Here is a 17,287-nt window from a genome sequence, read left to right on the forward strand (position 1 = left end):
CTTTCAATTTAGGAATTATACAGTACATTTAAAAAATAAAATAAAAAACATACAATTAGTTTTTAAAAAGTGTTACATCATCCAAAAGTAAAATAGCAAATCAGCTAAAGCATCAACTTTTTAAACAAAAAGGTGCCTTTTCAAAAAAAGGTGGTTGCTTAGACAGGCAACCAAACGGTGCAGAAGAGACAGACAAAAAGACCAGTTATTAATTATACTCCCTCCGTTCCTTAATGTAGGCATTTATTGCCTTTTTCACATTTTTTCAGAAATGTTGTCAGTGTAATTAATGTGTCTGTTTTGTATGTTAATATTACCAAATTATTCTTTGTTTGTATGTGTATTAAATTTGACTTTTCATATTTCAATACAAGTTAGTAATATTAATTAAGAATATGTTTAAGAAAAAATAATAAATGCATCTAATAATTTGAAAAAGAATTTACATTTAAAGAAAAAATAAAGTCAAATCGGAGCATAGATATAAAAACGGAGGAGTAGTTTTTATCTTAAAGGCAAGTTTAGGTTTATCTCTTTATGATACCTGCAGTGTTTACCTGCTCACTTTTTAGCATGCGTGCCAATAAACAACATAACTGAAGCAAGAAGCAAAGTACTCCATCACTGAACTCAAGTACTCAAAACATGTGGAAACCAAACCAAAGCCATTCAACACATATCGATAATCTTCCTAAAATAAAAAAATAAAAAAAAATATCACATATCGATATCCAAAGCTAATTCAAAAACAAAGTGTTTTTGAAATATTTTGATTTTGATTTTGATATTAATGTTATTTTTCAAATATTTATAATACAATTTTTTTTTTTAATTTAATGTCATTGAATCTATTAAAAATCTTTTTTCAATTGACTTAACCTTTAGAGAAACAATATTATAGAGTTTTATTATGTAACTAAAAAACTTAGTTTGCAACCAAAAAAGGATAGGGAACTTTATTAATTTTATTTTTAAAATTTGAAGTTTTAGGTATTTTTTACTCCCTCCGTCCCAAATTGTACGACGTTTTGGCCATTTCACACATATTAAGAAATGTAATTAATATTGTGTGGGGAAGAGAAATTATGAGTTGTATTACAAAATTATCCCTAATAAATGATATGGAAAAAATAAATGAAATAATTGAAAGAAGAGGGAGTAATTAATAGTTAATGATATAATAGGAAAAGTAACATTAATATTTCATTGGTATTGTAAAACGACATATAATTTGGGACGAAGGGAGTAGTACATAGAGGAAATGAAGGAAATGACAATGTTCATTTAAAAACTTACACACTCAAGTGGATTAGTTAGGGTTTGAACCCTAATTGATGTTCGTGTTAGCAATTTTGTCTTGGAGGCTTAATGTGATTGCTTTTGTAGCCTTATTGTTAGGCCAGCTCTCGTGTCAACGCTATCATTCTTATTCAACTCAAGAGTCTTGGGAAGAAACTCATACACACTAGCAAGTGCTAAAAAGTGAAAAATCACAATTTCAAACCAGCGTCAACATATCAAATGTATTTGCAGACTTTCACTATCTAAACTACACTCTGAAATGCAATTAACAACTCAATTAATTTTACACTCTATTATTATTAATATTTATTTTTGGAAATTTTACTAATTTCACTTACCGCAATTAACAACTCAATCCAGATGACCATAGCTCAGAAAACTCAATTTTCAATTTCATGACTTGATAACAGTAGTGCCTTCATTTCTCATCCAGACTCGTTTACCTCTGTTGGCTGACGTAGAACACGATATTATAATAAGAAATACATTAATACTCTGAATTATAACAGTATACAATAAAAACATAAACTTGAATTAGGACTAAACATAAACTAAAGTTATAAGTTGTCATGCTTCATCTTCACTAGTCTCAATAAGAACAAGGTTCTTCTTGGTCTTCGACCTTTTTGCAGCTCTACCATCATTTACTTGTTCATCAGTCAGCTCGAAATCAGAATATTTTACAATTTGCGCAAGAATTTTATTTCCATACTTTTCCGTCTTCAATTTTCCAATTGCTTTCTCCAACTGCACAAGTACAAACACAGAAAACTTAAAATCTGGATTAAAGCAACAGAAGTGTCAACAACTCAGAGTTGTCTTGTACCCTTGTTTATACTTTCAGCGTGTACAATTATTATTATTATTTTTTTATAATTTTAGTCTAATATACAAATAATTAACTGCGATAATTTGATAAATGATAAAATCTATTGTATCTATATTGATTTGTGCTATCATTAACCTTTGTAATCATTTTATGTCTTGTATTATCCTATAAATTTTTAAAATTTTCCCTCCGTAGTGTCATATTGTATGTGGCCTGTGTAGTGTCCAAGCTGCATATTGACCAGTAACACACCTTAAAGTTGCTGCTTTTGACAATCTCTCAAACATCTTTTTTTGTTTAGCTATATAGTAGATTAGAACAAAAACCATCACCATAAAACTTAAAAGTACATGAATGAAACTTGCCTCTTCCAGTGAGTTTGGTTTTTGAGAACATAGTAAGCTGATTTGTTGAGTAGACAAGACAGAGTGTGGGAGTATTCCTCCATGATTGGAAGAAAGTTCTTTTCTCAGCTCATCAAGCTTTAGCTCCAAGCCAGATGACCCGAGGCTGCGTTTCAATCTTGCAGAAGCTTTCGTTTTCTCCTCCGTAGAAATCTCAAGCTTCACAGTTTTCTTCCCTACACCAAAAATAAAATCCAAATAGGCACAAGCAGTTGGTAATCAACATACATGTACATGACAATTTGCAAACTGAGTGCAGGTGTATCACACTAGCATCTTAGAAAGAACCAACAAAGTAGAGTCAGAAAAATAAGCCTAATTCATTGAGCTAGTTTCTTATTTAAAGTATTTCATGATTGAATGAAGAAACATGACTCAATAGCTTTTGACATAATAAATTAGCTTAATGGATTGACATCTACAATGAGAAATGTGTGTACCTTGCAAAATTTGCTTCGCCAATGGCCCCACAGTAATGTAAGCATTTGTAGAATAAGCTGTATGCTGAAATTCTTCTTTCTACACCAAGAAAAAATTGTCTTTAAATCACCCACTAAAATGGAAATATTTAATTTTTGTGCTGGCAGGTAAGCTCAAAAATTAGTGTTGACTGTATTACCTTTACCCTATATTTTAAAAGGATTTGAACTCAATTGTGACACTAAATTTTTATTGCATTGAGGTTGCAATTATTGTTTTGTAAAATTAAAATGGAACAAAAATGTGAATTTTAGCACAATCATAATTGCAACATAGGTTCCGTGTGTGCAGAGATGAAATGAAATATAGAAAAGCATGGTTAACTAGTTTCAAACTGGAACTTCTGAATTAATTGTTTCTAGATACTTGTGCTTCAAATGAATCATGATTGTTGCAAAAGATTAAATGAATCTAAAGATTGATTTCTAGAAGTTCAATGCATACACATTATTCTTCTGAGAAGTTGAGTTTCACGGCTGAACAAGCTAAGAGAGGTGATTTTAAGTCTTGCAGTGTAAGTGGCATTGCTTTTGTTTTTGGTATGGAAAATTAATTTTACTTAGTACCCAATGAGTAGGGTACTGTAGTACCCTTCCCCATACCCGTGTTTGTAAAAAATGCCCGTACCCGAGCCCATACCCTCGTGGGTAACAACTTTAGTGCCCTTCCCCATACCCTATGGGCACCTAAGTGCCCATACCCGTACCCATTTTTTTTAAAGCAACTCATAAAATAGTAGAAATCGTAGTATTTAGGCAAATAAAAAAACATCCAAAATATTCCTCGAAAATTAAAATAAAAACATTCAAAATACATATAAAAAAGTGTCTGCTAAAATAAACATCAAATTGATTTAAATCATAAATTTGTAGCGCGTGAGCTTATGAAGATAAGGATGAAACAATTACCATATTAGTTTTTACGTTTAGCTTTATGCTTAAATAGCTAAATAAACTAAATAATTGTACACCAAAATTAAATAAAATATTTATTATATTATATAAATATGTATATGCGGGTTGCGGGGCTGGGTAGTATAGTGCCCTTACCCGCACCCATACCCATCTAAATTTGCGTAATTACCCGGACCCAAGCCCATACCCATAAAAGCGGGGTTTTACCCTACCTATTGTGGGTATTTTTTGCGGGTACCCATCGGGCCTGGGTTCAATTGCCATCCCTTTTCAAGTTGTCAGAAACACAGCTTGTTCTGGTGTGCCATAAGAGACCAGTAAACTAACAACTGAAAATCAATAATGATCAAACATTTTAGCCTCAAGTTTTTTTTTTACGGTAGCCTCGAAAGTTGTTTAAAGGGCTATTCATGAAACTCAATTATATTCCCATTCTTCATATATATGTTTGTAGATTATGCTCTTTAATTTATCTTGAAATTGTAACCAAAGTTGGATTGCCTTGTCTGGCAAATTTAGACTTAGTTTTTAGAACAAGAAATTTTTCCAACTTTCAATACTAAGACAAAACAATATTACCAAAGCACGCTCCAGTAAAAGGTGTAAGATGAGCTGCTCCATTTCCTCTCGTTTTAAGTAAGAACCTGCAAAATTCCATGTAGAAAAAATTGAGATATAAATTTGTAATAAATTGCCTTTGGGAAAACAGGTTATGATTGACACAAGACAGATGTGCAATTTTCAGGGGTTATAGCTTTTAAGAACAAAAGGAAGAGTGTGTTCCAATCATTAATAAAGTTTACAGAAGCAGTTCACACACACCACAACCTGCTTTTGGGCGGAGGGGGTCTCTCCACACTATAATTGAACCTATTAGGTTATAGCGTTACACCTCCAACTTCTGGTTTAAACTGATAGGAACTCATATAAAAAGTGGGAACTGATAGAAAGAATAAAAAAAGAAAGCAAATTTATGAATAGAATGATAAAGAATAGGAGAGATGCCTCTCCTCCAAAGGTTTTTTGCTTCAGAAAGGATTTCTTCTTTCAAACACAAACTATCAAATTTACAAAATGAATCTGTTGAATGAGAGGAAACAGAGGCATGAGATGGTGAAACCATGTTTGAACGACACCATAGAGACTATTATATAGAGCATCGAGAAAATCAATATACATTCTCAGTAATAAATACATGATAATATGTCTATCCTAATTACTTAATATTCCTCTTAACATGATATATTATTTCCTTAAATATCAACATAATCATCCCCCTATTTGTCTAAGTGATATTCCCTCTAACAAACTAACTACACTAACTAATCCTATTTCGCACTCAAAAGTCAAAACTACAGAGTTACATCTGCCTTCACTTCCTTATGCGACCTACCTGCATCAATTAGCAAGTTTACTATCCCACTCCCCCATTATCAATCTCATTAAAGTGTTACAGGTTTCTTACATTCAGTTTCCTCCTCATGTCATCTATGCTTTTGCTTCCTCTAAACTGGTTTCTTCTCCAAGAAAATGCCCACACACACTGCCCAGTGAGTTCTACTTTACCTGCCCCTTGCCTCACGGTTCGATCAGTATCCAAGAATTAGAGAAACTCTCCCTTAAAAGCTAACTATCAAGGGGAAGAACCAAGCCGCTTAAAAACTCCACCAAGCACTCCATACTTCTCAATGTGGGATTCGAACACCCCATACTGCCCAAGTCCACCGCTCCTGAGAGCGGACGGCCGCACTCTATGACTCTTTACCATGCTTTGATACCATTTGATAAGTATCAAAGCACTTGGGAAACCCTCCCTTACAAGCAAGCTATCTTGGGGAACCAAAATAGTACATTGAGCATCTCATACTGCTCGATGTGGGACTTGGGTACCCCAAAATACCCAAGTCCCCATCACAATCTTATATTTGTCTCTCCAGACCTTGACCCATGGTATATTGATTTCTCCAATTCCTTTGATGTTCTTCTCGAAGAGTGTACCTCCAATGTTAATCACAGTCAATATCCTACATCGCCATGAAACAATCCAACATCTTAATCCATTGCCATGAACCAATTCTAGACTCCACAAACAAAGGTCTTCTTTTTCTAATGGCAAATGTTAGTATGTTAATTGTTGCCAAATGTTAGTATGTTAATTGTTGGCAAATATTAGTATGATAAATCTAAGAGTTATGTTAGTATTTTCTCCCTTTCAAGGATCCAAACCCTGGACCTTTATCTCCTTAACCCTTTACCTCCAATGTTACACTTTATCTCATTTTTAAATCATTTAAGGAACTCAGGTGTAAGAGCTTCAAATCTTTTAAAAATGATTTTTATGATAGTAAACAAACAGAAATAGCTTTAGATTTTTTTAAAAAATCTCAAAAAAAATCTCTAGATTCTTTTAACTCAATCTATTTTTTTTAAAGCTGAAACAAACGCACCCTTAATCCCTTAGCTCAACCAAGTGAGCTACCCCTCCATGAAAGAAGGTTTTAATCCATCATACTTGGTCATCTCTTCCAAAAACAACTAAATTTATCCATTTATTCCTCATAAGAGATCCAACAAGTCAGACTGGTTGATAGGAACTTAGAAAGAAATAGAAAAGTTAATAGAATCAAAATAAGATCACAGTTGTATTTAATAAATGATTGTGAATAGGAGAGAGGTCTCTACTCCAAGGATTTCCTCTTGATAAAGGATATCTCCTTTCACTCACAAGTTATCTAGTTCACATAATGAATCTATCAGTCCTAATATGCCTAATTTATCTAATTGATATCACCTCTAAAGAACTACTCTAACTAACCCTATCTACTTTGACTCCCATTCTTTTTACCCTTTTACTCTACATAAAATGCGTTGGCTGGCAAGAAGAAGTCAGAGGGGAGGACAGATTAGGCCCGAGAACCTCGGTACTTGGCAAAAAAACAATATATCTAGCCAGATTAAAAACAGTAGAGGACAAACCAACCTATTTCCTTCTGTTTTGTTTTCATTTTCTCAACTAATTGCAACATTGTTGACCTCTGATCACTTGCCTGAATATCTTGCAACAAAGAAACCATCAATTTTGCATGCCCTGCAAAGAGTGTGTAAAGGCTTGTGTGAATAAAATGGGATGAAGAAACTCCGGAAAAACAGAGAGATCAGAAGAAAAACAAAGAGAAAGCATTGCCATTATAAGAAATATATGTGGGAAAATAGAAGAGAAGACAAAAATCAAACAAAAAGTCAAAGCAACATACGAGAGACATCCACTTCATTCACCTCACATGAGAATGCACATATGTCGCACATCCCTGTAACATCATGTATATACAATTTGAATGTATTCCATAAGCCTGTAATGATGCACAAAATAAAAGGAGAAGTAAATCAAAATATTAAAATGTACCATTGCACTCCTGTAATGGCTCAGCAAAATGCCTGAAAAAGGCACTTCGTCGGCATTGTCTTTTGGACTGGAATAAAGAGTAGGATAACTATAATTAGTTGAAATTTGAGGGTTTTAGGAGAGAATGATGAAAAGAGAGGGAAAAGGAAAACACCAATTCTTATATTATTGTGATGTGATCTAAAATATTAACTAGGTTAGGTAGACCTATTTGCGCTAATACTAGATTCCTAATCCTAACTAAACAAGGAACAAATAACTTAAATAACTTTTAAATATATGCTAAAATCTTTAAGAATAAGAGATGGGTCCTATAAATATAAGAGCCCTAAAAAACTTGGTAACATAATAACCTAATATTATGCATCATTTTCTAAATCTCAAGTTATTTCATAGATATTCTAACAAACAATCATACTTGGTAATGATTCAATTACTTAATGAGCATAATAAGGGTCTAGAATAACGGAAAAGGCACTCAACCTGGTCGTTGTGCAGCATACAAATAGGACAAAAGCTGTCAGGTTCACCAGCATATATGAAAGGGAAGGATGGCTAAACGAGTATGCTCGTTACATAATCAACGATGAAAACAAAAGTTTGTTATCTGTTTTGCGTAATTCTAATTATTCATAATTTCAGGAATAGGCCTCCATAAGCTTAACTTTTAAGAACCCTCAAATAAACAAATGGGGAATAAGAAAGAAGCTTTAAAAGCTTTGAAAAGTAAAGAAATGAATGGGTGTTGACTGACGTCAGCTACCAGTAGTATTAAAAACCATAAAAGAACATACCTGACAATATCGTACTATATCATAGAGATTCTGCAGTCCTGAATTTTCATAGAAGACCATTGAGCTCTGAGAAATGTGTTATTTATAAAACTTGTCACATAATCTAGTAATAATCTCGCAACAAACAACAATATAATATTAGTTACACTTTAGATCCTAGATAATTTCTTGTAGCGTTTGGCACAAGAACAGAACAGGACATCCTGTTCTGTTTTGGTCTTTCTGGTTCCATCCATTTTAGAACAATTTTTTCACATTTTGTCTTGATTTATCATGTTTTTAATATGCACAAAACAGAACATGGATATTTTAATCTATCATGTTTAGCATACACTATCTTTATCCCATTATATGTTCTTGAATGTAAAGTTGGTGCCCGAAAGAGACCTCAATAAAATTGTGAGCTCAAGATACATAGGTCTTATATCCCGCAAGCTTCAATTTTCGCGGAAAATGATGGCACAGAAACATACACAGCCTTAAATTTAAGAATTTTTCAAAGTTTTACCTGCCGAGGGACATCACCAGGTCTGAAGTACAATAGGCATTCAGAAGGAAGCCCATCTCGACCAGCTCGACCACTTTCCTGTTGAAAAAATTATTTAATGATGTTAACTAAAAGCTAACCTTAGGCTTTTAACTACCAGCTTACGTTTTTAGGATGAATGGTCCTTTGGTATTAAGGCTTCTTTGGCCAAGTGGCATAAGTTTTTTTTTTTTTTTTTTAAGAAAGTGGCATAGTATTAATCGTGGTAACCCCCATTTCTCTCCATTAAATTGCTTTTTAGCATAAGGTGTGGAAAGCATTGGAATTTTTTACCGCTTATCGACCCAAAAATAAATTTCAAATGAGATTGTGCAAGATTAAAAAAATTCCAAGGCCTTAACCCAACAGCTTAAGCTTCTAGAATAATTGGTCCTCGACAATAACATAAAGGATATGTAACATAAGAAAATTTTCAGGATTGGAGCAAAACCTGGTAGTATGTTTCCATTGATTTACTCAAGCTGTGATGGATGACAAACCTGACTACATGAAAATATTTAGCATTACAGATGCTCAGCTTCAATGGAGGTAAAGCAAATACAACATGTATGTGACTTCTCACTTGCTAAAAATTGAAGCAAGATTCTCTATTCAACAAAAGAAGGTGTATAATCCCACCCATGTGAGCATCAATTTGAAACAAATTTACCATGCAATGAATATCGAAAAAGATATCACAGAAACTCAATAGAATTCAGATTTCAAGAGACATCACGTCACAAATAGCAAGTCATCGCATCGATACCCAAAAGGGACAAAAAGAAAATTGACTTGCACATAAAATCCTTGTGAACAATACATGGCTTACTCTACAGCACTATATCCATATCTCTACTATAAGCAAGTAAAATAATATTTTAGTATGATCCTTCCGGGGGTTGAAGTCTGTGATCGAATTAAAAATAAATTTTGAATTGAAACTAGTTACCGATGAAAAACTATTATCAATAGTGTGATACAACAAGATAACGCTGTATCTAAAAAAACAAGATAATGTTGAGGAATTTTATACAAGCGTTAAGAAATTGTAATACTAACCATCTGGTTTGTTGATTCCCATACCAAAAGCTACCTGAAATGTAAATTATAAAATAGAAGTTCAATGCTTTAAGAGGCCATAAATGACAAATGCATGCCTTACAAGGTGACAACTGCAATGATACATACCGTACCAACTATGACCTGCAGCTTGTTATTGCTCCACCTGCATAATCAAACATCACACCTCCATTAACTCATTTGATAAATAATGCCTTCATCATATCATTTACATCGACTATATCTTCATAGATATGAATAAAAAGGCAGCCCGGTGCAATGCATTATTATATGCAGGGGCCGGGGTTCGAACCCCGGACACCCCACTTATTCACTTTAAAAAGTGAATTCTAGCCACTAGGCTACCTGATCAAGAAAAAAAAAAGGGCAGCCCGGTGCACTAAAGCTCCCGCATTGCAGGGTCCGGGAAGGGGTCCCGTTATTTGGTGTATGCACAAAAAACCAAATGTTTCTCAAATTTCATTGGACATCACATGATAACAAGATGTAAAACAGAAAAAGTCTTCTTTATAACTAGATGTTTCTCGAATAACTGGTCTGCTTTAAAACCATTAAGCAGGGGCCAAGACTGCCAATTGAAGCCTATACTTAAATCCAGTCAAGGACTTCTAAAATATGGTTCATGGATTAATGGGTAAAGATAGAGCTCACAACCAATAGAAAATCAAATGCAACTGTACTCGTTTAGTTCCTAAAACGCCAAGCATAACTTCAGTATTCGTGACATACTCAGCAGTCAGCGCAATTAATCAAGAACTCAACCAATGTATATAAATAAAGCATTAACGTATAAAAGTCACAACATTCTGATAATTACTTTACCGCATATGTACTTTTTCACGATCATTCACATCCATATCTGCATGATAATGACCAGCTGAAATTCCTCTCTCCCTTAGCTCCTTTGCAACCTAAAGTAATGTTGGCATTACATAGGATAAGTATCTACTCTACAGTCTCCGCCTTATTTATCTCATTAGTTGACCTTTCCTATTTAAGTAATTCTAATTATAAAGCATATCTTTCATCTTCCACTATTTAATATCATAAGTGTTAATTTCCTGTTAAACACTAATTAACATTGATTACATTTCCAATATTGCCTTCTTTGTTCTGTACGCATATGCTGTTTACAGAATAATGTTAGCAAAAAGAGATTGTAGCTTTAGCACAATGAAGTTTTTCATACTAAAATTAATAAAATCTTATACAAGGTTAAAAATGTCTCATTAAAGATTAATTATATTGGTCTTACTGTCAATTGATAAAGAAATGTTGAAAAATCGATTATAATTGTTTAATAAAAAAATTGTATTCCGAAAAGCATGAAAGATAATCTTCAAATAGAATTATCATAATTTTTATAAATTATTATTTCACTTAATTTTGAAAGGCCTTATTTCAGATTTCACTTTAGGCCTTGATAAAAATTGGTCCAGCCTTGCATAGTGACACAAACATATGCAAACACTACAACAGAATTCTAGTGCATGATATAGGAGAATACAAATTTCCGGAAACAGGGAAACTAATTATTTCTAATGTATTTAAGGCATTTGGTTAACAAAGAATAAAATACACAATAATAATATTTTAAAAGCAATAATCATTAAGCATCTACCTCATACTCATGCAATTATTCAAGGTTCCTTCTAAAATATAATAAAGTATGATTATTTCTGCCAATTTAGGATTTGACATTTAAGTTGCCTCCCTATTTCCTAGTGCAGTTTCAGTATCTCCACTGAAAGGGGAAAGACAGTGTAAATCCAACCCTCCCTAAACCACACAAGGCGGGCCTTTGTTCAACGTGCTACCCAATTTCACCTATTTGAGGGAAGTATGCCAAGCATGTAGCTACATGTCTTGACTTTGGAAACACTCCACACTTAAAAAAACATAGCACCTTATTCCTAATGTGGTGATTTCAACTAACAGCAGACAGAACTTCAGGTAATATATCAATTTGCTCATAGTGCATTTAGAGACCTAGGTCGGGCAATTTTATTTTTCTTACGAAAAGAAAAGAAGCTTTGCTACAGACGAAGGAATGCGCAACAAGGGTAAGGATACGGTTTCCTAGAAAGCACAAAAGGAAAAATAAAAATAAGAAGAAAATACAACGCAGCAAGGGCGAGGCTAGCAAAATATCAGTATAACAGAGATGGCAACTCCCTTGAAACAGTCATGTGCATAACACCAAAAAGAAGCTAAAAACATAATCACATCACAAAGAAATCCAAGGGCAAAGAGAAAATCTTGAAATGTGTGCATTCTGCTTGCTTTCTTGAGAGCAATATTTGACATTCAAAATATGTATCTAAGCGTTGGAGGAAAACCATAATCAGACGTACCTGTTCACATTCCTTCCTAGAGAAGCAATAAACAATCCCTGATTCGTGATTTGGATAAGATTCTTGAATGAATTCAGCAATTTCGTCAACGACCACCTTACTGACGGATGACTTTTCCTTAACCTACAGTGTATATATGAAACAATATGATCAGAGATAACGAATTACTTTAACTTGTTATTGAAGCCAGGGGTATATGTTTTATTTTTGTGGTAGGGGGACGGGGGAGTAAAATGCTGATATTAATTATAAATATACCATATAAAATAAATTTGGCCTGTTGACTGTGCTGACAAATTTGACACATCTACGAATGTGCAACATCTCTACAAGATCATTTTGGACCCTCTGAGTAGCAGTTGCCTGACAAATTAATTAATGTAACAGAAATCACAATTAAGTATGGAAAGCAAATGCAAATCTAATAATTTTATACTTAGCAGAAACTTGAAGATAAAGACTTACAGTCAAAGCAACCATAGGAACATTAGGGAACTGAGTCTTGAGAATACCAAGGTTCTTGTAATCAGGTCGAAAGTCATGACCCCACTGACTACAGCAATGTGCCTCCTGCAGTGCAAAACAAAACCAGAAATAGTACTATCATACAACTAACAGAGTATTGCTCTGAAACACCAAGACGTCTGCAGGATAGTGGTAATAGTGGGTCTAGACATGTAGAGCAAGCAGTGCATTGGATTTCATATGGTTTAATAAATGTGTATAATACTAAAAGCCAATAATACTACGAACATACAACATGCTAGAAGCCATAAACAATAAATAAATAAACAAGTAATCAAGTGTAGGAGCAGTCAAGAGCCAAATCAATCCAAAAGCTTAAGCAATTGGAACGAGGCACATAAGTAGCTCTTAACCCTCACACAAACCCTTGCGCAAAAGTTCTTAGATCTTGAAGCATGGTAATTCGATGCACAAGGCCATTTTACAATGTAAATAAAATAAATTCAATAGTGAAGAATGTGAGCAGCAAAGATCAAACTCATTCTCACTTTCTCGTAGAACACTAGTATAACATCAAGAACCAAATCAACCCAAAAACTTAAGTTACTAGGTGGAGACACATAAGTGGGTTTTTGTTTTAATGTATAACGTCTGATTCTAATGCCAATCAAGTTAGTAACAAACATATTTTCTAATTCAGGTCTTAAGAGTGTCTCTTCATAGGGTACTCTACTTCCCACAAGGTGTATATATCTCTTGCCCTGATGTTCATTTATATCTGCCAATAATTTCCAGTTTAATGTATAACATCTGATTCTAATGCCATTCAAGTTAGTAACAAGCATATTTTCTAATTCATGTCTTAAGAGTGTCTCTTCATAGGGTACTCTGCTTCCCACAAGGCGTATAAATCTCTTGCCCTGATGTTTGTTTATATCTGCCAATAATTTCCGGTTACAAAAATGCTGTTTCACCGATTCGTGGACAAATAATTTAAAATAGGGAGAAAAAAGTTTAAAATCGGATGGCATTTTTGTAATTATTAGTAAAAACAGAAAATGAAAATAGAAACGTATTTTTTTCAATTTCTCCTTAGTGTTTTACAACCTATGACAGATCCATCAACCAAATGTTTTTGTATTAGTTAAAAAAATCTTAAAAGCAATCCAGCAAATGGAGCAAAATACAACAATTTTCCGGGTACACTTATCCATTCATTCTGAAAATTAACAACCAATGACGTTCATAAAAATTGTGAAATGAACAAACATAATTTAAAACAAGTAACAACTCTAAAGAGCATGTCATTATGAACTCACATCAATTGAAATTAGAGAGAGACGACCAGCATGATGGCACTTTTCAAGTTTTGACATAAATCTCTTGCTTTTTGATATCTTTTCTGGAGTAACATACAATATTTTGAGGTCCCCCTCGCCCTTCTCCAAAGCTTTGTATATGAACTTCTCGTTGTCCTTACTTGTTGTTGAAGTTAACATATATGCTGGGATTCCCAAAGCAGTCAAACCCATTACCTGAAGCAACCCCACCACCCGGTTGAAAAAGAGGCAGATAAATAACCTTTTAAACTCGTGAAAATGTTTATGAACCAAAAAATGGACTAGATTCAAACAAAATGAAATGCACCTGATCTTGAATTAGCGAAAGCAAAGGACTGACAACTAGAGCAACTCCATTGCGAAGAACAGCAGGAAGCTGGTAGCAGAGACTCTTGCCACCACCTGCAGCCATAATCACCAGCACATCTCTTCCACTCAATATGGCATTAATAATCTGCCGTCGATGAGACTTGCTCATTAATAAAATTGTACACAGAAGACAATAATTCTTCAATAGGGATAAAAAAGACAGACAAACTAAAGCCTTCAACGTCCGTAGTTCAACAATTAATACACTCATGGCAGCATCACAAATCAGAAACAGAAAGAATACACTTCTTAACTTCTGAAAGAAAACAGTGTCTAAAAACTGAGCATGATAAACCAAATTACTTCAAGAGTCAAACACAGAAAAACCATTATAACAAGTTAATCAAGTAACCCTGTACAGATACAATATCCCAACTGAGAAAATTCTATCGAGCAAATTTCTTTGTGTGCAAGTTCACCCATGCAGACACCACACTATAGAACATGAACCCAAATTACAAAGTTAAGAAACACAAGTGCTAATCACAACAGTAGCAAAAATATTAATAAATTACACAAAAATAAGAATTCAAGTTGTGTAACATATTAATACTCTTAACATGAAATAATCTGCATACAGCAAATATTCCTTGTATTGCCAATGTAGTCTCTGTAGCACCAACACTTCTGATGCAAGGTGTCCAACACCGACACATGTGATTACATTTAATCATGTCATTATCGGAAATTATTATCAGAAGTGTCGGTGTCCGTGTCGTGTTCATGCTTTTAAGTGTCAAAAGTCGATTTCACTAACACATGTGGTTATATTCAATTACTTCCATTTTTTCAAATTACTATCAATGTGTCAGTGTCGTATGTGCTACCTAGGTTATGATGCCCCACTTCATTTCTAGGAAATAAAACAATAAACATGTACTTAGAGGAATAAGAATGCCACATTCTTATTTTTCTATCCCTGTGAATTGAAAGAAGAAAAAATTAAAAACAGTAATTATTAATTTTACCTCTTTTTGATTAGCACGATAAGATGAAATACCAAAAATATTCAACCTAAGATCATCAGCTTGAGAATCCCATTCAAATGTCCCATTCCAATTCTCCACAGCACTCGAACTTGCAGCATTATTAACCTGATTTTCAGATTCTTTACACGCATCCAAAATCGAATTTAGTTCAGATTTTCTCTCATACAATCTCTCTTGCTTTTCAATTAACGCCCTGATTTTTTCTGCGCAAAATGAAAAATTAATCAGCTAATTTAGATATGGCATTAACATTAGGATTGTTATTATGATTTCGAAGAAAAATTGAAGAAAAAAAAGCACCTTGAACATCTTCGATTTCGGCTTCGACGTTGTGAAGCTCTTCAAGAACTTCGTAGTTTTCCATTTCTAAGATTGTGACTGTGATAGTGGCAGTCCAATGTAACTAACCCTAGATGCAATGCATGATTCGGAACTTAACGTTGCTCGGTTTTTTTTTAACAAAATTTATCAAAAAAAATCAATATTTTTTCAAATTCGGTAGTAAAAAATTCTTCTACCCTATTTGAAAAATATAGAGTGACATAAATGATTTGGTTTAGATATGGAATGATCCTTTTTTTAGATATAAGACAAGAGGGTAAAGTCATCATAAACTCGCACCTATAAAAATAAGGTATTGAAAATTGATAAATAGAACAGTAAAAGATAGTAATTTTTATTGATTATTGATTTGAATATAGAAAACACCAAATCAATTAATTGGTTTTGATTGAATTGGTTTTTGTCAAATTAAGTTGATAGATAAAGAGCAACCCACCAAAACGGCCCTCCATTATATTTATGATGTGTCTGTTAAATATAATGTTGACAAACAAAATAACGTTTAAATTTGTAGGATGCTTTTAATTTAATTCATGAAAGAACAAAAGAGTAGTTTGATACTTGATCTAAATGTATCATAAAGAGTAGCATGATACTTAGATCAACGGCTCAGATTATTCAATTGTGTTAAGTTGATGTCTAATATGAATCGTTCGTTCTAATATCAACGGCTGGGATTTATTACAACACTAAAATGTGTGTTTTTCTACAGTACCAAACCTTGGTTCGTATATTTGAGGAATGCTAACCGCACTTATTTTCCAACACTCTCTTTCTCACTTACTCTTTCATTGAATGAAATCAATGTATGTCCCACCATTTTGTATGGATTCTATTTTCAAAGTATAGACTCATAATGATTTAAACTAATAAGAGAATGAATATTAGAGAGTGTTTAAAATAGGGTGTTACCAGCACTTCTCTATATATTTAAACTTTTATGATATTTTGTTTAGAACTGAGTTTAAACTCATATTTTTTTTGAAGTATTAGTTTAAACTTAGATGTTTGATGTTATATGACTAGTAATTATCGAGTTGACCAACTACACTTTTTTTAGGCGAGGTTGACCAACGTCTATACCTATTTCCTACTATTAAGACATCTAAATAAGTTTGGTAAGTCAACAAATCATTGCAAATAGTAGCACCACTTCAAACTTATTGTTAATGCTATTAAATATGTGCCTCTTATTAGTCTCTAAATTTGAAAACTATTTCCACAAATTGTTTGCAATAGATCAAACTTTCACACAACCTATTATCCATGAAAAATTGTTGAAAGAATCATGCAACCCCTTGAGAACATGCTTCGAGCATAATGGCTAAGATGAATGTAAGAGTTGAGATAAGTATCTCCCCCTTGAGAACATGCTTCGAGCACAACCTATTTTCCTTTATTGATTCCGATGAGGAATGAAATTCATCCAACCTAAAGTGTGTTGTTGGTTTCCATTGGCAACCACCATGAAAGAGAGAAAATAGAGAACAGGCGTAATAACAATCAAGATTAAGGGAGTAATGATGTCAATCTGGTTGACGTTATTATAATGGTAATTAATCTTAAACAATCAGATTAAAAGAAAATTAATGGTTAAGATTTGGAGTAAGTACAAAGATTTACTCTTGGAGTCAATATATATTATATATATATGAGATTTGGTAGAACACATCCACTAGTTTTAATGTGGGAGTGT

At 33.4% G+C, this 17,287-nt stretch overlaps 1 protein-coding gene across 2 annotated transcripts; it reads right to left on the reverse strand.

The window, feature by feature from the left end:
• Positions 1-1,673: 1,673 nt before the first annotated feature.
• On the reverse strand, positions 1,674-15,767 carry LOC11409950 (ATP-dependent DNA helicase Q-like 2). Of its 2 annotated transcripts, none has more exons than XM_039834470.1 (20): positions 15,550-15,767; positions 15,229-15,452; positions 14,199-14,345; positions 13,871-14,086; positions 12,552-12,656; positions 12,345-12,449; positions 12,087-12,209; positions 10,555-10,643; positions 9,841-9,877; positions 9,712-9,745; positions 9,104-9,156; positions 8,635-8,712; positions 8,127-8,192; positions 7,333-7,399; positions 7,184-7,237; positions 6,910-6,984; positions 4,509-4,573; positions 2,976-3,054; positions 2,497-2,711; positions 1,674-2,049 (listed from the first exon to the last, which is right to left on the reverse strand). In XM_039834470.1, exons 1-20 carry the CDS (start codon positions 15,611-15,613, stop codon positions 1,870-1,872), a joined length of 2,076 nt encoding a protein of 691 aa, XP_039690404.1. In that variant the 5' UTR covers positions 15,614-15,767; the 3' UTR covers positions 1,674-1,869. The 2 variants fall into 2 exon arrangements, with proteins under 2 accessions (XP_039690404.1, XP_024640912.2); XM_024785144.2 differs by having other exon boundaries at positions 6,910-7,017; positions 15,550-15,765.
• Between the last annotated feature and the right edge of the window lie 1,520 nt (positions 15,768-17,287).

The sequence above is a fragment of the Medicago truncatula genome, chromosome 5, assembly GCF_003473485.1.
Source record: "Medicago truncatula cultivar Jemalong A17 chromosome 5, MtrunA17r5.0-ANR, whole genome shotgun sequence".
NCBI lineage: Eukaryota > Viridiplantae > Streptophyta > Magnoliopsida > Fabales > Fabaceae > Medicago > Medicago truncatula.

Coding starts and splice junctions, on each gene's coding strand:
- LOC11409950 (XM_024785144.2), bottom strand. CDS start 15,613: ATGGAAAACTACGAAGTTCTTGAAGAGCTTCACAACGTCGAAGCCGAA. Junction 9,157..9,711: donor GGGAATCAACAAACCAGATG/GTTAGTATTACA, acceptor ATTTTCATGTAG/TCAGGTTTGTCATCCATCAC. Junction 8,193..8,634: donor CTGGTGATGTCCCTCGGCAG/GTAAAACTTTGA, acceptor CACATTTCTCAG/AGCTCAATGGTCTTCTATGA.